This window comes from Coregonus clupeaformis, chromosome 24, assembly GCF_020615455.1.
Source record: "Coregonus clupeaformis isolate EN_2021a chromosome 24, ASM2061545v1, whole genome shotgun sequence".
Taxonomy (NCBI): Eukaryota; Metazoa; Chordata; class Actinopteri; order Salmoniformes; family Salmonidae; genus Coregonus; species Coregonus clupeaformis.
This window is the reverse complement of record NC_059215.1, coordinates 46176031-46199429: the sequence shown is the minus strand read 5'-3', so window position 1 is coordinate 46199429 and position 23399 is coordinate 46176031. Positions and strand designations below refer to the sequence as shown.

The 23399-nt window shown below is 42.7% G+C and overlaps 1 protein-coding gene across 2 annotated transcripts in view; it reads left to right on the top strand.

Moving 5' to 3' along the window:
* Window positions 1–21720, top strand: part of LOC121538609 (poly(rC)-binding protein 4-like) — a 40976-nt gene extending 19256 nt beyond the window's left edge. For both annotated transcript variants that reach the window (XM_045207253.1, XM_045207252.1), the window contains exons 4-14: window positions 147–179; window positions 1646–1762; window positions 4382–4513; window positions 5220–5348; window positions 6640–6714; window positions 7668–7739; window positions 15451–15492; window positions 15923–16004; window positions 16808–16857; window positions 20255–20424; window positions 20651–21720. In XM_045207253.1, the coding sequence (XP_045063188.1) occupies window positions 147–179; window positions 1646–1762; window positions 4382–4513; window positions 5220–5348; window positions 6640–6714; window positions 7668–7739; window positions 15451–15492; window positions 15923–16004; window positions 16808–16857; window positions 20255–20424; window positions 20651–21005 (1257 nt within the window). In that variant the 3' untranslated portion in view covers window positions 21006–21720. The remainder of the gene's footprint in view (window positions 1–146; window positions 180–1645; window positions 1763–4381; window positions 4514–5219; window positions 5349–6639; window positions 6715–7667; window positions 7740–15450; window positions 15493–15922; window positions 16005–16807; window positions 16858–20254; window positions 20425–20650) is intronic.
* The last annotated feature ends 1679 nt before the right edge of the window (window positions 21721–23399 follow it).

Below are 23399 nucleotides of genomic sequence, written 5' to 3'. Positions count from 1 at the left end.
TCAATGTGAAGAAAGGTATCCGATTAATAGGGATTGGAAGATCAGGCAGATTTCCATCTGCAAGTTGAGGACACACTGGGGGGGACAGTACTTTTTAAACAAACCACACACACTTCAAAGTTGTCTTTCATCTTCCTCTTTCACAGAAAGGAGAGACAGTGAAAAGAATACGGGAGGAGGTATGTTACCAACTTCCTATCTGTTAACACTGTCCATCATATGTGTAAGACTACTCTACATTACCATAATGCATTCAAAGTAAAGCCTGTCATTGATTGATGAAATACATGTATATCATCTAGCTCCAAAGCAATCAATATCACATCTGGTTTCTGCTTCAATATGCATTATTTATCTGCAATCTTTATTTTCCGGTTATTGTGTAGTCCAGAAGTGTACCGTCACGAAAAAGGTTATAGTTCAAGGCAAAACATAATCAAACCGGAGACAGTGTCTAATATTGTTTGCAATGCATGGTGTAGAGTTCCATTAATATTAAACCCAAACCCTCTCTGGATGTTTGAGAAGGTTGACTGGGATAGCATACAGAACAGCCTCATAGTCTGACCATTCTTCTCTTTCAATTTAACATCTCTCCCTTTTTCACATTATCTCTCCTTCCATCCCTTCTCCTCCATTTCTGCCTGTATCAAGCTCTCTTTCTTTCTCCCTGTCTCTTTTTACTCTAGGTCTCTCTTTCCCTCTCTCTAATTTTCACTTACTCTCAAGCTTCCCCTCCCCCCCCCCTTCTCAGTTTGTCCTTTTTTTTATCTCTCTCCCTTTATGTCTCTCTCTTATTTCTCCCTCATAAACCTCAAGGGTGCAGTTGATCCGATGGCGCTTGATTAACTCTGTACAAAAAGTAATTTGATTGCCATTGTGTTGGTTCTCGTCCCTCTGACTCCTGATGCAAAGCTATTACATTTGACTTTATGAAGCAGAATGATAAACATAGGTGGTTAGACTGAGGGGGCATGTAGACTTATATAGCCACTGGATTAGTCTGCCAGTAAACCAGTCATCCATGCTAGTCATCCGTCCACCCATTCCGTCAGTCAGTCAGTCGAACAGGCAAGCCTTTAATTAGTTCCCCCTATGTGAGGCTCTCTGGCTTCCTCCCCAGGCCCTCTCTGTCCCCACGGTGTCAGACTGACTCAGTGGGATGACTGTAATAAACATCACAGAGGTTAAAGTACCATCATACCTCTACTACACACGTGTCCACTCTCCAGTCGACAGGGCTCTGGAGATAAATGAAATGACAATGGATGGAGGGATCAGAGTACCAGCCTGGGGATAAGTTACAGCGAGGTCAATTCCCTGTATGATGATCTAGCTATTTATTGATAGTTATCTGTAGGACAGGGTGTATTTACTGGTCCGGAGTTTGCTACATTTGACCTGTTCTTTTGATTTGTCCTTCATCCCAATGCCTCTTTTCCCATTACTAATACCCCCTTCCATTTACTTTATTTCCTTACTCATGCTAATTCCATTCTGTCCTCGTTACTTTACTACACTCTTGCCTGTGGCCCTCACTCTATTCACTCCATCCACCCAACATGTGCTCTGCTCTCACCCTTTTACCTCATCTAATAGAACGTCAATAAAGCTGGACCCTGGTTCTTGGTCTGTCTCCCTACAGAGCAGTGCGCGAGTCAACATCTCAGAGGGATCGTGTCCAGAGAGGATCATCACCATCACCGGCTCTACAGACTGTGTCTTCAGGGCCTTCACCATGATCACAAACAAACTGGAAGAGGTAAGACAACACAATCAGTGTTTCCCTTAGAGATTTTCTTAGGCGGGGCACAGCTGCCCCTCGGCTTCAATTGATTTGATATAGAATTTCCTGGTCTCCAATTCGATAATATGTTTTTATTTATACTGTACAGTTCATCCTGCAAATTGAAGTTATCGTTGAAAATCATTAGTCACATTTAATAGCAAGGTTTCCTCCCAGGTTGGCTTCTACTGCAGATTAATTTGACGTTGGATACAAGTTAGACTTGGTGCAAGAGCCTTCTAGTTTCTCATTATAATACTGCAGCGTGAAGTGTAGCTAGCACCGGGCCTTTTATGCAGCATAGTGACTTATTCAATTGAGCTTCGCATTGGAACAGCCCAGACAACTGGAAAGGAACAGGCGAGTGGCTCCATGTCTTTTATAGACAGTATATTGTATTGAAGGAGAACATGCGTCAGTGCTCCAGGTCTGTTGACGAAAGAGAAGATGATAATATGTTAACATGCTAATTATTTAAACAGATGAGGTTTGTGTTTTATCCCTTGATGTTCATATTTATCCATCAACAAACTAGTTAACATTGTAGATTCAGGGACATTTTGGTTGGTCTAGCTGCAGATACTAGCTTTGGAACAGTCGTTCCCCGCATAGATGGGCCGACGGAGCCTTGTTTCATAGCAGTCAGTAAACACACGCTGGCTGGGAACGCGCCGAACTGCATTCATTAAAGATTTTAAGCTCTCACCTCTTCCCAACCCTACTGTCAGCCGAAACTCCCAGAGTTGTCATGGCAACCTGTTGGCTGACCTACAGCGGCGTGTCTCTCACCATGCCTGAGTATTATGTGTCTGACATCTTTAATTAAAGGATAGAAAGAAGAAAAAAAACATCTCAACTCGTTTTGGCCAATGGGTAAAACATTTATATTGTTCTCTACTATTTACTGTTATTAAAAGGCTTCACTACCGTAGCTAGGGGATAGATGGTCTAAGACTATAGATTCTAAGTAGTTCTCATCATTAATTTGATCATGAGGATTTAATCATTAAGGCGGTCAATGAAATTGATTTTATCCAGTCATTATATGAGCACAGGTAAAGAGAGTTGGGTAGAACGGGCAGAACGGCTGTGCCTGTAGCGGGTAATTTGGACGGAGTCAGGCGCGGAGGTGTAAATCACAGAATAATGATTTCTTCAGCCAATACAGCGGTTCGGAGCAATGCGCAAAACAACGGCGTACTGGGGAAAACAAAACACACGGGTGAATATCCCGGCGTTAAAGTACATAATGCTCCACCGAGCTATTGACACCTCCACATGGAAACAATCACACACAAAAACATGGGGGGCAGAGGGAATACTTATACAGGGACTGATGAGGGGATATGAACCAGGTGTGTGTAAAAACAAGACAAAACAAATGGAATGATGGGAAGGGGAGCGGCAGTGGCTAGAAGGCCGGTGACGACAAACGCCAAAGACTGCCTGAACAAGGAGAGGAGGCAGCTTCGGAGGAAGTCGTGACAGTGCCTCTCTAATCACAAAGGACCACAGTTCAGTGCTTGGTATAAGTATTTCACTTGATTTGTTGCTCCCAAGAAAGGAAATAGAGCATTTATTTGCAGCAGGTTAGTCATTCTCCATTGATGTCTTATCGTCCTAACCACAGCATACACGGGGGATTAAGCCCAGAGCCTCTTTGTGTGACTGCAGCTTCTTGTAACCCCCGGACGTATTTCCGCCAATTTGCTTTTGAAAGTCGTTCACTGAGTTTGGTGAGTGGGGAAGGATCGGGCCATTCACAGTTGTTATAATATGACGCATATTTTTAGATCAAATCTGGGAGATGATGCCCAGAGCCCTAATGAGACAACAACCTACCAGCCATGCAGCCGCCTCACTTAATAAAGACACTGAGAGAAAACCAAGCGTCATAGCCGCATTAGATAGATACATGGGTTTTATATTTAAAAAGTAGGCCTACCAGAACTGTTGGGGAAATAAATGTTTTTTTTTCTCAAATCCCCTGGAGGCACCTCTGTAAAGTACATTAAATTAATATTATTATTGCACACCGACTAGCTAATGCATTCTGTTTGAAATACATGCGGTGTGCTTTCCATTCAGAGAGAGAGAGAGAGAGAGAGAGAGAGAGAGAGAGAGAGAGAGAGAGAGAGAGAGAGAGAGAGAGAGAGAGAGAGAGAGAGAGAGAGAGAGAGAGAGAGAGAGAGAGAGAGAGAGAGAGAGAGAGAGAGAGAGAGAGAGAGAGAGAGAGAGAGAGAGAGAGAGAGAGAGAGAGAGAGAGACGTTATTGGGATGCGCACTGATGGGCAGAGAGACTGCGATTTACATTTCAAAGGGAGCCTGACTGTTAATTAATTATCAGGTCATTCTCTGCCCACACTGGATTGAAGGAGAGGCTATTTACTACCTGGTCAAATGAAGGAAAATAGGAAATGGCGATGACTGAGGCCAAGGCTTTACCTTTACAGGGCCACTTAAGGGCCCCATTCAATCAAAGTCGTAAGTGGGGTTTTGGAGATTTTGCCATCAGTGATTTATCATCCATCCTTCTCTCTCCCTCTTCCTCTGTCCCTCCCTATCTTTTCCCCCTCCTTCTCTCCCTCTCCCCAGGACCTCACTACACTGGTGGCCAATGGCACCATCAGCAGCAAGCCCCCAGTGACCCTACGACTGGTCATCCCAGCCAGCCAGTGTGGCTCCCTCATCGGCAAGGGAGGGGCCAAGATCAAGGAGATCAGAGAGGTGAGAGACTAATACAGAATGGCTGCAGATGCAGGATCTTCATTTGAGCCAGTTTTCTGCAGCAGGAAAATAATCCTGCAAATGTGAATTATTATGTGGATTATAATTAATGGACATTTTTGTAGGGGTTGATACCTTTTTCGTAAGGGAAAATCAAGTCTGACATTTCAAATTGGAAATTACAAACTTCAGAAGCCTTTTTAAACCTCAAATACACTACAAGTAAAGCATTACCTGCATTGCAACAGGGCGATCAAGGCAAGAAACAAGACTCTTAACAGTTAGAAAAAGGCAGCCATTTCACTTGACTGTAGAGTGGGGAGTTAGCTAGTTCCTTCCCTGATCAGCGCTCGAGGCAACTATATGCCAGTCTGTTTCATGTCTGGTTTGTGTTTATTTCAAGGGCACCAAGTTTCTATCGGGAACCTTACACGATATCCTGTGCTCAGGATGCACTATGTCCTTTGTTTGTTCACATAGAGATGCTCTGTTATTTGATTTTACTGCAAGCTGATTTTCTTTGCAGATCACTACAATTTGTATGCAGGTCTTTTCATCCATCCATGACCACCCAATGTTTAGTGCTAAGCTTTCATCTCTATTAGGTCAACAAACCACAGAAGTGGACCCATGTCAGTGTGATTATTAGAATGCCATATCTTTCTGAATCAATGTAATCCTTTCTTTAATCCGCTATCATTGGCAGACCACTGGAGCACAGATACAGGTGGCAGGGGATTTGCTACCCAACTCTACTGAGCGAGGGGTGACGATATCGGGGAGTCAAGACTCGGTAATCCAGTGTGTCAAGCTAATCTGCACAGTAATCCTGGAGGTAGGGTGACATTTCTCTCCTTCTCCCTTTCCTATCCTCCTCATACACACACATTCATAACCAAGAGTGGAATTCAATCAAACCCACACTCCACTGCCACTGGAGTAACAATGACAATGTATCTGTATTTTCGTAGCACTAGAGCAATGTTATATTTGTCCAGCCTGGGTGTTATCCATAGAGTTGATTTGATTGAATTACTGCCATACCAAGAATACAATTAGGAGGTGATAATATAATCTTATTTACTGTTATACTAACCTGAGCCTTAGGGAAATGTGGTATCCTTCCTGAAGAGCCAGCTATTCTCCTCGGCTCAGTACACATTAGTCAGGATCCTCTGTTTTGACCCTGTTTGACCCTGAGACGAGCTGGTCACAGAGGAAAGCACCCTGGCTCAGTAAACAAACTGACCTGCAGCAAAGTGTGTCCTCCTTTAAACAACTGCTCTCTTGAGAAACAGGAGTGGTGGAAAGGGGAAAAACAACCCGAAGGATTATTTCCCTCCAATGCGTACATGCCGGCCTTTTTGTTTTTGCATTGCAGTTGGACCGTACTGCCTAATTGCTAGTTTGATCCAGTTTTCCAGGGCTTTCTTCAAAGGCTTGCAACTTTCATTAGGATTCTCTTCCAGTGGGGCCTTCAGGATGTAAATTATGCAAAGTTATACAAAGAATCGGCTTTGACTGCTCCCACAGAAAAGATGCTCTACATTTCCAGAAAACCCTGCATCCTTATGATAAGTTATACAACTTCCTGTGTATTGTTTTACCCATTTTTTGTTTCCTTTTGTAATTGGCAAGTTCACGAGTTTTCTCTGAAGGGGACTAGGTTTTTGTCAGTTAAGTGTGTGTGTGTGTGTGTGGGTGCGTGTGTGCAGTGCACCCGTTTGAAATATCCAAAGGAATGTTGAACAACTTGAGCCGAAGGCTGAGATTACAAACTCAAGAACAATCCAATCAACCCTAAAGAGCTGCCGTTTCAATGGTTGAACTGTTAAATGAATGACTAATGTCATCAGTAGAAAAACAAAGGGACAAATGTCATGTAACTGTCATTAGCAGTTTAATACACCATTAATTGTTCTCATGTTTTATGTGCTTAATAGTTCAATGCCATTTGCTCCATTGCTTTCCCTCCCACACAACATAAGTGACACAACATTAGCCAGATTTAAAATAAAACATCCTTCACACAAGTTTTGACTTGCATCTGTCGTATTTATTTTGGTGATAAAAGTGTTTCGATATCTCACAACACCAGACCCCTTGACCTATGTTTGACTCCCCAGTCTCCCCCGAAGGGTGCTACCATTCCCTACCGGCCCAGCCCCTCCCCAGGAGCCCTCCTCATCTCTGGCAACCAGGTGAGAACACCACAAACCCATCCACACCCTGTATAGACATATCATGTGAAAAATAGTCCAGTGTACTTATTGAGGGACTTTAGAGCACTATTCTATGTAAGATCCTTAGTTATGGTTCATGACGCACCTCAGTGCCACCCCACGACTCAACCCATTATGAAGATATGAGGCCGTTTTGCTACTTGGGGAGATGAGATTGTGGGTGGGGGTGATGTTAGGATGAAACATTTTAGCCACTCAGTCTATAGACCTCTAGCGTTTGGCTCGACTGCAGTGGATCCTGGCTGCTATGCCTGCCTGCGCTGGTGATCCAAACCTTGTTACAGCAAATGAGCTGTCTGAGCCTTACTCTCAAATGTTTGATATGGTATTGTGTTGAGATAGCACTCATAATAACATATCAAATTAAAGTGCAGGGTGTAGCTATGGTCAGAGGAAGATGAAGCGCTTTAATGAATCCAGAGCAGTGATAAGGAGTATTTGTGTAACTTGTCTGAGGATAAAAATGAATAGGAATGGGAAACTCTGGATGGTGATTCATACCGTAAGCCAGTTAAGTGTGTGTGAGAGAGTTTGACATGGAGCTCCAAGGACCACTCCAGTCAATAGAATTAAGGAAGGAAGAAAAAAATGATATGTTATTTTATATTTCAGTGGAACAGAAGGGGTTTTCAGTGATATATTTCAGTTGGAAAATGAATGTAGTCAGTGGGAATTTCCCATATTTGTATGGTTTTATGATGTTGAAAGTGCTCTGGGATGACACTTTGGTAGGCTAGTTCTCGTTGATTCATTACATGATTTTAGCTTTTATGTTTTACTATTAGTATGTCTTCTTAGCTTATCCTAGATAAACTGTGTTTACAGTATGTAATTAATGAGCTCACTAACATTATCTGGTGAAATAAAGGTAAATAATAGTAATAATGTATGTTCCCTGTGTGTATGTTTAGGTGTTTGAGGCGTCAGACTTTTCCCCCCACCCTCTGTACTCTCTCTCCCAGGGTGGTCTTGACCTGCAGCAGGTGAGTGTCAGATGATCTGATGTCACCAACACCTTTAACTGTGAATAGTTCACTCTAAAGTCAACCTTTTCAAACATTTTCATACCTCAAAAGTGGTCTTAAAGGGCAATTTCATTATATCCAGCACAATACCATTGTATACAGTTGAAGTCGGAAGTTTACACACACTTAGGTTGGAGTCATTAAAACTTGTTTTTCAACCACTCCACAAATTTCTTGTTAACAAACTATAGTTTTGACAAGTCGGTTAGGACATCTACTTTGTGCATGACAAAAGTCATTTTTCCAACAATTGTTTACAGACAGATTATTTCACTTATAATTCACTGTATCACAATTCCAGTGGGTCAGAAGTTTACATACACTAAGTTGACTGTGCCTTTAAACAGCTTGGAAAATTCCAGAAAATTATGTCATGGCTATAGAATCTTCTGATAGGCTAACTGACATCATTTGAGTCAATTGGAGGTGTACCTGTGGATGTATTTCAAGGCCTACCTTCAAACTCAGTGCCTCTTTGCTTGACATCATGGGAAAATCAAAAGAAATCAGCCAAGACCTCAGAAAACAAATTGTAGACCTCCACAAGTCTGGTTCATCCTTGGGAGCAATTTCCAAACGCCTGAAGGTACCACGTTCATCTGTACAAACAATAGTACGCAAGTATAAACACCATGGGACCACGCAGCCGTCATACCGCTCAGGAAGGAGACACGTTCTGTCTCCTAGAGATGAACATACTTTGGGGCGAAAAGTGCAAATCAATCCCAGAACAACAGCAAAGGACCTTGTGAAGATGCTGGAGGAAACAGGTACAAAAGTATCTATATCCACAGTAAAACGAGTCCTATATCGAAATAACCTGAAAGGCCGCTCAGCAAGGAAGAAGCCATTGCTCCAAAACCGCCATAAAAAAGCCAGACTACAGTTTGCAACTGCACATGGGGACAAAGATCGTACTTTTTGGAGAAATGTCTTCTGGTCTGATGAAACAAAGACATAACTGTTTGGCCATAATGACCATCGTTATGTTTGGAGGAAAAAGGGGGACGCTTGCAAGCCGAAGAAAACCATTTCAACCGTGAAGCACGGGGGTGGCAGCATCATGCTGTGGGGGTGATTTGCTGCAGGAGGGACTGGTGCACTTCACAAAATAGATGGCATCATGAGGAAGGAAAATTATGTGGATATATTGAAGCAACATCTCAAGACATCAGTCAGGAAGTTAAAGCTTGGTCGCAAATGGGTCTTCCAAATGGACAATGACCCCAAGCATACTTCCAAAGTTGTGGCAAAATGGCTTAAGGACAACAAAGTCAAGGTATTGGAGTGGCCATCACAAATCCCTGACCTCAATCCTATAGAAAATCTGTTTAGGACCTTTCTTTATAACTACAGACGACACATACAGTGCCTTCAGAAAGTATTCATACGCCTTGACTTATTCCACAGCCTGAATTCAGAATGGATTAAATATATTTTTTTTATCTTACCCATCTACACACAATACCCCATAATGACAAAGTGAAAACATGTTTTTAGAATGTTTTGCAAATGTATTGAAAATGAAATTTACATGAGTATTCACACCCCTGAGACAATTCTTTGTAGAAGCACATTTGGCAGCAATTACAGCTGTGTCTTTCTGGGTAAGTCTCTAAGAGCTTTCCACACCTGGATTGTGCAACATTTGCACAATATTATTATAAGTTTTTTATTCTTCAAGTTATTTCAAATTGGTTGTTGATCATTGCTAGACAACCATTTTCAGATCTTGCCATAGATTTTCAAGTAGATTTAAGTCAAAACTGTCTTTTTGGTAAGCAACTCCAGTGTAGATTTGGCCTTGTGTTTTAGGTTATTGTCCTGCTGAAAGGTGAATTCATGTACCAGTGTCTGGTGGAAAGCAGACTGAACCTGGTTTTCCTCTAGGATTTTGTCTGTTCTTAACTCCAGTCCGCTTCTTTTTTATTCTGAAAAACTCCCAAGTCCTTAACGATTATAAGCATGCCCATAGCATGATGCAGCCACCACTATGCTTGAAATATGGAGAGTGGCACTCAGTAATGTGTTGTATTGGTTTTGCCCCAAATACAAGACTTTGTATTCAGGAAAAAAGGTTAATTTCTTTGCTCCATTTTTTGCAGAATTACTTTAGTGCCTTGTTGTAAACAAGATGCATGTTCCTTCTTTCACTCTGTCAATTAGGTTAGTATTGTGGAGTAACTACAATGTTGTTGATCCATCCTCAGTTTTCTCCTATCACAGCCATTAAACTGTGTAATTGTTTTAAAGTCACCATTGGCATCATGGTGAAATCCCGAGCGGTTTCCTTCCTCTCCGGCAACAGAGTTAGGAAGGACGCCTGTATCTTAGTAGTGACTGGGTGTATTGATACACCATCCAAAATGCAATTAATAACTTCACCATTCTCAAAGAGATATGCAATGTCTGCTTTTTTTTACCCATCTACAAATAGGTGCCCTTCTTTGCGAGGCATTGGAAAACCTCCCTGGTCTTTGTGGTTGAATCTGTGTTTGAAATTCATTGCTTGACTGAGGGACCTTACAGATAATTGTGTGGGGTACAGAGATGAGGTAGTCATTCAAAAATCATGTTAAACACTATTATTGCACGCGGAGTGAGTCCATACAACTTATTATGTGACTTTTTATGCACATTTTTACTCTTCAACTTATGTAGGCTTGCCATAACAAAGGGGTTGAATACTTATTGACTCTAGACATTTCAGCTTTTCATTTTTAATACATTTGTAAAAAATATATATATAAAAAAGAACATAATTCCACTTTGACATTATGGGGTATTGTGTGTAGGCCAGTGACCAAAATATAAACGTAATCCATTTTAAATTCAGGATGTAACACAACAAAATGTGGAAAAAGCCAAGGAGTGTAAATACTTTCTGAAGGCACTGTATGTAGACACTGATATGGTGCTGGAGATAATGAATATGAGGTTGAAAAGTGATGGAATTTCTCTTTAAGTAGAACTGTTGAAGGGTGATTGGGTGGTAGAGGGCTTTGGAAGTGGATGTGGGATGTCAAAAAGTGGGTAGCATTGGCATGAAATACTAGAACAACAGCTGAGCCTAATCTGCAGCCATTGTTCCAACATAGCATCACAAACATGACAGCTGCTGTGACTAGATACCACAATACACTCCATTAACCCTCAACCAACCATTTTATATTACCCCCTTATCGTATTACTCTAGCTATCACAAAGGCTATAGGGGCCTAACGTTTCTAACTCCTGGCCCTACTCTGTGCATAAATATAATATAAATAGGAAGGAAGGTGATGTCCACTGTTGGCCTGATGTTATCGGAGAGGTGAAACAGCCTGTGGTGATTCTCACACCTTAAGTAGCTACTGTAATAATCTATTTCAGAATGGCTCTGGGAGCCTCCCTGCTGCTCTTCTGATACAAAGCTGAACATACAATTATAAAAAACACAACAACATTTCCAGTAGTTAGATCAGGTCGATTATGATTATTGATCCTGCTGTATCTCTTCTAGTGATAACAATATGACAGTATTACCAATGATTTGACATTGTTTCCTGTGCTTAGAGTTGATTGTGTTTGTCGTTTTGGTGCATAATAGGGGATTGCATCTAACCTCTCCATGGAGCGGTACTACTAGCCAGACCGCTGCCGTCGGTCAGAATTGAGTTTAGCTAAGTGCTGTCTGGCCTGACAATGGGGCTACATGGGCACCACCCTGACTTATATATGAGAGAGAGAGAGAGAGAGAGAGAGAGAGAGAGAGAGAGAGAGAGAGAGAGAGAGAGAGAGAGAGAGAGAGAAGAGAGAGAGAGAGAGAGAGAGAGAGAGAGAGAGAGAGAGAGAGAGAGAGAGAGAGAGAGAGAGAGAAGAGAGAGAGAAAGAAGAGAGAGAGAGAGAGAGAGAGAGAGAGAGAGAGAGAGAGAGAGAGAGAGAGAATTACAGGAGGCACATTACAGAGTATGAAGGTTGGTTAAATGGCACCCTGCTGTGAAGATTGCGGACCCCTGATGATGTCCAATCTGGACTGATGTGCAATCACATTAAAGATGATGGAAACACTTTCTATGTGCCACCTGTGTTGTGGAAGACATTATGGATGCATTTTACGGGTTTATATAGGCTGTAATAGAGCCACAAGATATACATTCCTGTAGCAAGTGTATAATCTTCAATAACCACTTTCTGCAATACACAACAAATGCATTTAAATGCATTTTTGTATTTGCTTCCACATACTTAGCCATTGTTGATGTAGTATACTGTATAAATGTTAACATACAGTGGGGGAAAAAAGTATTTAGTCAGCCACCAATTGTGCAAGTTCTCCCACTTAAAAAGATGAGAGAGGCCTGTAATTTTCATCATAGGTACACGTCAACTATGACAGACAAAATGAGATATTTATTTTCAGAAAATCACATTGTAGGATTTTTAATGAATTTATTTGCAAATTATGGTGGAAAATAAGTATTTGGTCAATAACAAAAGTTTCTCAATACTTTGTTATATACCCTTTGTTGGCAATGACACTGGTCAAAAGTTTTCTGTAAGTCTTCACAAGGTTTTCACACACTGTTGCTGGTATTTTGGCCCATTCCTCCATGCAGATCTCCTCTAGAGCAGTGATGTTTTGGGGCTGTCGCTGGCCAACACAGACTTTCAACTCCCTCCAAAGATTTTCAATGGGGGTTGAGATCTGGAGACTGGCTAGGCCACTCCAGGACCTTGAAATGCTTCTTACGAAGCCACTCCTTCGTTGCCCGGGCGGTGTGTTTGGGATCATTGTCATGCTGAAAGACCCAGCCACGTTTCATCTTCAATGCCCTTGCTGATGGAAGGAGGTTTTCACTCAAAATCTCACGATACATGGCCCCATTCATTCTTTCCTTTACACGGATCAGTCGTCCTGGTCCCTTTGCAGAAAAACAGCCCCAAAGCATGATGTTTCCACCCCCCATGCTTCACAGTAGGTATGGTGTTCTTTGGATGCAACTCAGCATTCTTTGTCCTCCAAACACGACGAGTTGAGTTTTTACCAAAAAAGTTATATTTTGGTTTCATCTGACCATATGACATTCTCCCAATCCTCTTCTGGATCAACCAAATGCACTCTAGCAAACTTCAGACGGGCCTGGACATGTACTGGCTTAAGCAGGGGGACACGTCTTGCACTGCAGGATTTGAGTCCCTGGCGGCGTAGTGTGTTACTGATTGTAGGCTTTGTTACTTTGGTCCCAGCTCTCTGCAGGTCATTCACTAGGTCCCCCTGTGTGGTTCTGGGATTTTTGCTCACCGTTCTTGTGATCATTTTGACCCCACGGGGTGAGATCTTGCGTGGAGCCCCAGATCAAGGGAGATTATCAGTGGTCTTGTATGTCTTCCATTTCCTAATAATTGCTCCCACAGTTGATTTCTTCAAACCAAGCTGCTTACCTATTGCAGATTCAGTCTTCCCAGCCTGGTGCAGGTCTACAATTTTGTTTCTGGTGTCCTTTGACAGCTCTTTGGTCTTGGCCATAGTGGAGTTTGGAGTGTGACTGTTTGAGGTTGTGGACAGGTGTCTTTTATACTGATAACAAGTTCAAACAGGTGCCATTAATACAGGTAACGAGTGGAGGACAGAGGAGCCTCTTAAAGAAGAAGTTACAGGTCTGTGAGAGCCAGAAATCTTGCTTGTTTGTAGGTGACCAAATACTTATTTTCCACCATAATTTGCAAATAAATTCATTAAAAATCCTACAATGTGATTTTCTGGATTTTTTTATTCTCAATTTGTCTGTCATAGTTGACGTGTACCTATGATGAAAATTACAGGCCTCTCTCATCTTTTTAAGTGGGAGAACTTGCACAATTGGTGGCTGACTAAAAACTTGTTTTCCCCACTGTATCAGTGATGCATATATACAGTTGAAGTCGGAAGTTTACATACACCTTAGCCAAATACATTTAAACTCAGTTTTTCACAATTCCTGACATTTAATCCTAGTAAATATTCCTTGTCTTAGGTCAGTTAGGATCACCACTTTATTTTAAGAATGTGAAATGTCAGAATAATAGTAGAGAGAATGATTTATTTAAGCGTTTATTTCTTTCATCACATTCCTAGTGGGTCAAAAGTTTACATACACTCAATTAGTATTTGGTAGCATTGCCTTTAAATTGTTTAACTTGGGTCAAACATTTCGGGTAGCCTTCCACAAGCTTCCCACAATAAGTTGGGTGAATTTTGACCCATTCCTCCTGACAGAGCTGGTGCAACTAAATCAGGTTTGTAGGCCTCCTTGCTCTCACACGCTTTTTCAGTTCTGCCCACAAATTTTCTTTAGGATTGAGGTCAGGGCTTTGTGATGGCCACTCCAATACCTTGACTTTGTTGTCCTTAAGCCATTTTGCCACAACTTTGGAAGTATGCTTTGGGTCATTGTCCATTTGGAAGACCCATTTGCGACCAAGCTTTAACTTCCTGACTGATGTCTTGAGATGTTGCTTCAATATATCCACATCATTTTCCTTCCTCATGATGCCATCTATTTTGTGAAGTGCACCAGTCCGTCCTGCAGCAAAGCACCCCCACAGCATGATGCTGCCACCCCCGTGCTTCACGGTTGGGATGCACCCCCACAGCATGATGCTGCCACCCCCGTGCTTCACGGTTGGGATGGTGTTCTTCGGCTTGCAAACGTTCCCCATTTTTCCTCCAAACATAACAATGGTCATTATGGCCAAACAATTATATTTTTGTTTCATCAGACCAGAGGACATTTCTCCAAAAAGTACGATCTTTGTCCCCATTTGCAGGTGCAAACTGTAGTCTGGCTTTTTTATGGCGGTTTTGGAGTAGTGGCTTCTTCCTTGCTGAGCGGCCTTTCAGGTTATGTCGATATAGGACTCGTTTTACTGTGGATATAGATACTTTTGTACCTGTTTCCTCCAGCATCTTCACAAGGTCCTTTGCTGTTGTTCTGGGATGTATTTGCACTTTTCGCACCAATGTACGTTCATCTCTAGGAGACAGAACGCGTCTCCTTCCTGAGTGGTACGACGGCTGTGTGGTCCCATGGTGTTTATACTTGCATACTATTGTTTGTACAGATGAACGTGGTACCTCCAGGAGTTTGGAAACTGCTCCCAAGGATGAACCAGACTTGTGGAGGTCTACAATTAGTTTTCTGAGGTCTTGGCTGATTTATTTTCATTTTCCCATGATGTCAAGCAAAGAGGCACTGAGTTTGAAGGTAGGCCTTGAAATACATCCACAGGTACACCTCCAATTGACTCAAATGATGTCAATTAGCCTATCAGAAGCTTCTAAAGCCATGACATAATTTTCTGGAATTTTCCAAGCTGTTTAAAGGCACAGTCAACTTAGTGTATGTAAACTTCTGACCCACTGGAATTGTGATACAGTTCATTATAAGTGAAATAATCTGTCTGTAAACAATTGTTGGATAAATGACTTGTGTCATGCACAAAGTAAATGTCCTAACCGACTTGCCAAAACTATAGTTTGTTAACAAGACATTTGTGGAGTGGTTGAAAAACGAATTTTAATGACTTCAACCTAAGTGTATGTAAACTTCCGACTTCAACTGTATATACACTGTCTGGTAAGTGGTTATTAGCATAACAATGTTTTTTTTTTACTGTCATTTGCCTAATGTAGAGTGATCTCTTTCAGGCCTACACTGTACAAAACCAATATGGCATTCCACATACAGAGGTAAGTGGGGTTATAAATACAGTAGTTATATATAGTAACCTAACTATCCCACTGTAATGTTATGTAGCCCTTTCCTTCAGTCAAATTACCTAGTTGCCTTATGGATGCAATATTATAAAATATTTTATTTTTTTTTACAGCCGAAAATCCGGTGTTTCTATGTCAAACAGTTTTGTTATATTTCAGTTTTCTGTGATATACAGTATATAAAGTGTAATATTGGGATGCAAACTCAAAATTGAATACATTTCAACTCTATATCTGACATGGTACACGTGTTCTCTTTTTTGTAACCCCATAACCATGTGTGTGAGGTGAAAACGTTTTTTTTGTAAGCCTACCGAGAATCACTCTGTGTGACCCTGATTTAGCCCACTACAGTAAAAGGTTAACATATATTTTGGATATGCTCTTTCTTCCTGTATCTCAGTTGGCCAAGCTACATCAGCTATCCATGCAGCAGAACATGCAACAGAGTCCCATGTGCCAGCAGGCTACAACCATTCTACCTGGTATGACTTTACTTTACGTAGCCCAAATGGCAATCAAATACATTTAACTGTAGGAGACGTAGGCAGCATGCAGCGAAACTGAACCTGACGTCCTCTCTTGATGGCTGATGATACTCCAAAGTGAACATGATACACTAGCTACACTACAGCTAGATTTTGTCTTGACGCTTACTGTAATGATCTTATATTCTATTAGTCATATTTTCCTATCAGCTGCCAAATATCAGTAACATCAACAGTTTGCGGGGAAAGATGAGCAGTAGAGATAGAACATCTCCTGTTACAACAACACTAAGTGAAGGGATCCATGTCATAAGCCCAGCTGATTATGTGCTTGTGGCAGTGAAGATGAGAGGAAGCTCCCTACAGCTCTCCATATCTGGCAGTGAAAAGCGAAACTATTATAAGAAATGATGTGTTCCGCCACAGTATCAGAGAGCCTGGAGAAATGTGGCATGTTAAACATAAGTCTATAAAAATGGAAATTAGCTGCTTAGCTACATCTAGCCATTATACCACCAAAAGTATTTATCATGTAGCATGTCAATTATGCTGGTTTCAGTGGAGGCTGCTTTGGGGAGGACGGCTCATAATAATGGCTGGATCGGTGTGAATGGGATGGCATCAAACACATGGAAACCACGTATTTCTCTCCAGCCATTACCACGTTCCCGTCCTCCCCAATTAAGGTGCATACCAACCTCCTGTGGCTGGTTTTCTTAAACTGCAAGCCAAATGTAATGGATGAATATATGAATGACTGTATGAAAGTGTTTGTTAAGTTACATATTTTCTCTCACTAGGAATGGACTCAAACTCCCAGACATCGCAGGAGCTCCTTATTCCAAATGATGTGAGCAGTTAATTAAACATAATATTACATTCTACATTTCAATTCTTTTTTTCAGATATCCTCTGGGTTAAGTCTATTCATAAGGTGAATTGAACTTCCAATAAAATTCTAGGAAATTAGAAAAATACTAATTGAAAATAATTGGCACTTTTCAATCATTGAATTTGAATTTAAATTAATCTCCTAAATTGACTGAAATTAAATGGAATTTACCCTCAACCCGAATGCTGTTATCCAGAATAATCTACTCTAGGCATCATACCAAACAACACATCAAACAGCAGCATAAGCAGAAATATCACATTGCACATAACAGCTCATAGAAGCAGGTGACACCAGCTAGACAGATGCTCAAGGGCTCAAGGCGGGCGAGAGACTGTGGTCTTGGGTAACTTCAAAGGAGAGAAGGGGATGCATCTTGGCAACATACTAATTATCCAAGTCATTATAACCCCAGACTAACCCAAGGTCGTTGGGATTTTGAGCCGATATGGATCCCCTAGTGTTATTGTCTGGGTTCCAGTTGCAGCGTCTCGGAGTGACTCCCATGAGTACCCAGTAAATCCTCTCATGTTCTCTGACCTACTTAGACACTCTCTCTCTCTGCTGTCAAAACAGCCAATAAAAAACAGACAGAGAACCTCTCCCTCTCACTCAGACGCCGCATGTGATGCCTCTCCAATCAGAGCAAGAGACGGAGATGCTGGAATACATTCGGAAAGGAAGACTACTCGGATTGCCCTCTGTGATGATCTAGCACTGGCTGTCCAACTATGTGAATGGATCAGAGACTTCATGTACTCTACAATCTTGAAATGAATCACACATGACAGAATGCAATAAGCTCTCCTGTTCAAGATGGCCAACCAGACATAACTCTTGGACAACGTCACCAAAATGCCTGAGTTGTTCCCCCCAGCAAACCCTTAAATACCAAACCTTCCAATCCGTCAGTGGAATGGCTGGTGCTGTAGAGTGGGGTGTATGACTTTGACAACTGAGTCTAAGCTCCAGCCATTGTTCCAGAGAGGACATGGCTGAGCTCTCTCTCTCTCTCTCTCTCTCTCTCTCTCTCTCTCTCTCTCTCTCTCTCTCTCTCTCTCTCTCTCTCTCTCTCTCTCTCTCTCTCTCTCTCTCTCTCTCTCTCTCTCTCTCTCTCTCTCTCTCTCTCTCTCTCTCTCTCTCTCTCTCTCTCTCTCTCTCTCTCTCTCTCTCTCTCTCTCTCTCTCTCTCTCTCTCTCTCTCTCTCTCTCTCTCTCTCTCTCTCTCTCTCTCTCTCTCTCTCTCTCTCTCTCTCTCTCTCTCTCTCTCTCTCTCGGCATAGCAGAATCAGACCAAAGACTGCAGGATTCAAGATCCATTCCTAGAGCTGCAGTGGGAGATTTAGGCTGGGTCCGTCTCAATAGTCTGAAACAGTTTCCTCGCCTCATCAGCTTTCTTTTATCTTCATCTGCACTGATCTGAATACACGGAAGAGATGAAAGCAATATGTGCACATACCAGTTATTTGCTTTCCCCTGTCCTGCCCTTCCATAAGACTGCAGCTGAAGAAAAGGAGATGAGGAAAAGAGGCCACATATACTATTGAGATGCACCATTAGGGTACAGAGAGAGAGGCATTGAGGAAGAGCTTAGACACAGTCAGCAATATACTGTACTTCTACCTAGGGAAGATTTAGCCTGGATAAAAATGGTGACTCGCCCACTACATCCTTCTTCCTGTGTCATTTTCCAAATTACTACTTCAGCAGGAATTCTCAGAAAATACAGGCCAGTTACACAGTAGCAGCTGAGGTGATACAGTTGAGGTGAGGCATGCAGTGTTCCTGTACTGTGTATGCCCTGCTTAGCACTGGTAATCACCAGTGTACACAATGTTCTATTTGCTGCATGGTATTTACCTGGCTCTACACTAAATCAGGAAGCCCCTAGAGCTCCTACACATACCTCTGAAATTGGCCCTTCAGACATTCAAAACGAGCCTTCTACTCAACATTGTTTGGGGATTACAACGGTCTAAACAGGAGTGTTCCTATACTAACAATGAACTTTGTTTATAACAATCAATGTATTATAAGCATCAGGATGAATTGGTTCAGGTTTGCTCAGAATGAATGGATTGTTCTGAGGTACTGATTCTCCCTCCCAGCAGGGGAGAGTACTGGTCAAATCGCTGATCCCAGGTCTGTGCTAGTGGTGCTCATTGTCTCCCTGGGCTGCTCTTTAGCCTGGCTGGGCTGTGCCAGTGCCTAGCTAGCTGCTCCCAGAATAATCTGCTGTGCCAAGAATAGCCAGGGAGACCAACCAGGACGCTGTGTGACCAATCAGATGCTGCGAAACAGGACTGTGACTTAGCAAAGGAATGTAAAATACAGAGAGAAGGACAGGAGCAGGAGAACAGTGTACGTGTGTGTGTGTGTGTGTGTGTGTGTGGCGCAGGGGCCACTATCAGTCATCCATTATTAAGCTGCCAACACACACATACTGGAGGTACTCCATCACTGTCAAGGCCTCTCACCGTATATCTGACAGCATAGCCTTGCCTCTGTGGCCTGACACCCTGCACTCAGGCTTAGACCCTTGGCCTAGACTCTGATCCTTAGGCCTAGCATGATCCTCCGGCCTTGGCCCTGCTAAGCATGTATTGTTCGCTAACGGCAAGAAACAGAAACCTAACATCTTCTAAGACGCCATATGAACTCATGTTAGCATCTTATTAACTAATGTCAGCAAAAAGAGACAACACAAACTGTCCGGATTGTAGATCATGTTTTGAATTATGTTCCTAATACGTTTTCCATTAGCCAAGAGATGCTTCTCTTCTTGGTCGTGTTTGGGAAGTGATTTGTTTGGGAAGTTGCCACGGCAATGGAAATCAATAACCTTTTAGCTACTCAGATTAATAAGAGGCAAATATGCAGACTCTCTCTACCCTGTCTGTTTTACCAGGGCACGGAGCACTGCAATTAAGGAAGAGGTTGGAAAAACAGTGTATTTGACATGCGTGATAGATGACAGGGCCATTGCATACAAACAATGTGATCACAATGTTTAGAGAGGAGTGCATTTCATACACAGACTGTAGAAGACCAACAATAACATTTTCAACACCAGCTTTCGCAATTATTGTTAGCATTTGTAATAATTATTAGTAGTTACCATCATCAACACCACTATCATATAGCCTACATTAGCTTTGTTTGATGTATTGCAATATTGAGACTCTTGAAACAACTCCCAAAACAATGTCAATGTAAAAAATAACTCTTAGGCAATCTGAACGCAATCTTGTGATTCAAATCTCTGCGTAAATAGATATCCACTGGATATAGCTGTCCATCCATCCACCCCTCCACCCCTCCATCCATCCATCCATCTATTGTTCTATCTCTTGCAGCTGATAGGCTCGATCATCGGCCGGCAGGGCACTAAGATCAATGAGATCAGGCAGGTGTCGGGGGCTCAGATAAAGATCGGGAGCCAGCTGGACGGAACCAGTGACCGGCACGTCACCATCACTGGCACACCAATCAGCATCAACCTGGCCCAGTACCTCATCACCTCCTGGTAAGGCCATTGGCCAATGCGATCCAGGCTAACCAAGAGGGGATTCGGCAGGGAGAGGGAATTCTGTTTCCATAACAGTCCAGGTTAAAGGTTAAATAACTTGGTGATAGGCAGTAATGAGGTCATTGTGTTCTTGTTCTGGTAATAACCCCTTAGATAATTCATACACCTGTATTGTATTGCATTGTACTGTATTGTATTGTAAGCCACTCTTCTCTCTCCATAGTTTAGAGACAGCTAAATCCACGGCCCAGGCAGCGTCCATGGCCGCCCCCAACATGGCTGACCTCAATATGGCCTTCACACAGCCCGCTTCCCCGGCCTCCCCCCACTCCGCCTCCACCCTGGCAGCCATGGGTGCCCTCTCCCCCACCCCCGTCATAGGCCACCCCTACGGCGCCCTGCCCTTCTCCAGTCTGCTAGGGGTCAAGTCTGTCCCCTTCCTGACTCTCTCTAGCCCCGCCCCCCAGGTCGCTGTCACCGCAGCCCCCTCCCACGCCACCCTGGCGGCCTACACTGCCAAAATCTCCTCGGCCAACTGCATCAAGAAACCCGACAGACAGAAGTTTGCACCCTACTGATGCTACATGCTACATCACGCTAGCCTCTGCCTTCTTCTGGAGGCTGAAATGAAGGACAGCTGTCTATTATGGTTGCATCTCAAATGGCACCCTATTCCCTACATAGTGAATAGGGTGCCATGTTCTTCCAGTCAAGCCCCGATGTAGCCATATCTGCTGACAGAGATTATCTTGGCTGTACTTTAGAATTCACCACAAGGAAGAGACCAACGCAGATTTGGACGTTAGCTATCATAAGGTATACTATACATTACATATATAGATGATTTGTGATTTCCCCATGAATTTATGGACTGCTTTCACCCCCCACCTCATTCTACTGTTATTTATCGCTTATAAAGAGCACAGTCCTAACTTCGGAATTGCACTAACTTGGAATTTCATGTAAATCATGCACTGATGTGATGGTAAGTGTGCGTCTCAAGTTAGGAATAGGTCCGAAAGTATTTATCCTTCAGTAAGTTTGTAAATTATACTCTGATATGGATGGCTGCTCAACTGTATGATGCTTTTATACAATGTCTGTGTTTGCTTCTTGACGTTTTTAAGAAAATCTGTGAAGGTTTGGGAGGAAAAATATTGTTTGTTTTTTATGCCTTTGTGCTATAGCTAGTACTGTACTGTTCAGTGTTATATTTGTTTTGTTTGAAATGTTGAACTTGTTTTATCTTATTTCTTTGTATTGTTTTGTTTATTAAAAGTATTTGTTTCTTGAGATGGCTGCAGGTATGTGTCTCCCTTTAAACAGAACCTTTGTCCATTCAAGGTGGAGTCTGCAACTTCTTTGTTGCCTGTGGCCATGAGATGAAATGCTCAAACAGTCAATGTGCAAACGAAAACACACTCAAAAACAAATATAAGCCAATCAGAGTGCTTCAAACATACTGCAAAATACATGAAACACCCAAGTAATGGTCTTTTTTCCTATAGAGATCATCTATTTGAAACCACAGTGAAGAAGGCACTTGTGAAGCCACTTTACACACCATATAAAAATGACGCAGCACCAATTGTCCTCCAGCCAGGTTATTTTTATTTCCCCCCTAACTGTCACGAGACGGTGGGTGGCACGTCATTCCAAATGCCAGGTTTTTTGAGGGATGCTCATTGCATCATTGTGCTCTTGTCCCCCGAACAATAACCGCAGTGTGAGACAGGCAGGCTCCTCAACCCCACTGGAGCAGAGGGCTCCGCCTGCATTCACAAATACACAGCACACACAGACAGAGATACTACGTACACACACACTGCACACACACTTGGACGGTGAACTCACACGCACGCATATTTACATTTTTACGTTTTAGTCATTTAGCAGAAGCTCTTATCCATAGCGACTTACAGTTAGTGCATTCATCGTAGGGCAGCTAGGTGAGACAACCACATATCACAGTCATAGTAAGTCAAATGTTTCCTCAATTAAGTAGCTATCAGCAAAGTCAGTGCTAGTAAGGAAAGACAAGGGCGAGAGTTTGCGCAAGAAAAGTGGTGCTCGTTCCACCATTGGGGTGCTAGGACAGAGAAGAGCTTTGACCGGAAGCTGACCTCCCCGGGTTGGAGGGCCAAGGGACCAAAGGTGGCAGAATGGTGTGCTCGGGTTGGGGTGTAGGGTTTGAGCATAGCTAGAAGGTAGGGAGGGGCAGTTCCCCTTGCTGCTCCGTATGCACACACACACACACACACACTCAGATACTGTGCACACACATACTAATTCAGATACTGAACACACACAAACTCAGATACTGTGTACACACACACACACTGTGACCGCACACACAAAAACACACACATACGCTCAGATCACACACACACTGATCAACTGATGCTCAGAGATGAGGGTACAGGTGGAGAGAGCAAGGAAGATAAGGGAACATGCAGTGACAACTGGGAGGCAAAATAATGTAAAAGGAAATTCAGCAACAGCATCAACATGCACCACAGCATCGTCATCCTCTGGAGAGAAAACCAGCCTTGTTTCCTTCCACTCTTAGAAGACTTCTCAGTGGGATCGACAGAAGGCCTTGACGGCGATGTGTCGTTACTGTTGCCATAGATATTCACTTACACATGGTCTCAGAGGCATGCAACAATATCACCCTTTCACCAGGCTGTGACATCCCTTTGTGTAAATTCAACTGAGAGTCTTCAAATTATCCAGTTTCTTTGCCTACTGTAGAATTGGATCTCTCTCCCTCCCTCCCTCTCTCTGTCTCTCTCTCTCCTCTCTACAGCCTAATTCTGCTCCCTGAGCGTTGAGCCAAAGGTCATAAAATATCCATGCCCTCAATGGTCTGTCTACCTCCCGCATCCCTCTCGATCTCCCTCTTTCTCCTCCCCCTTTTCTCTCTTTCTTGCTCCTCCTCACTCACACCCTATTTCTCTTCCTCTCTCATG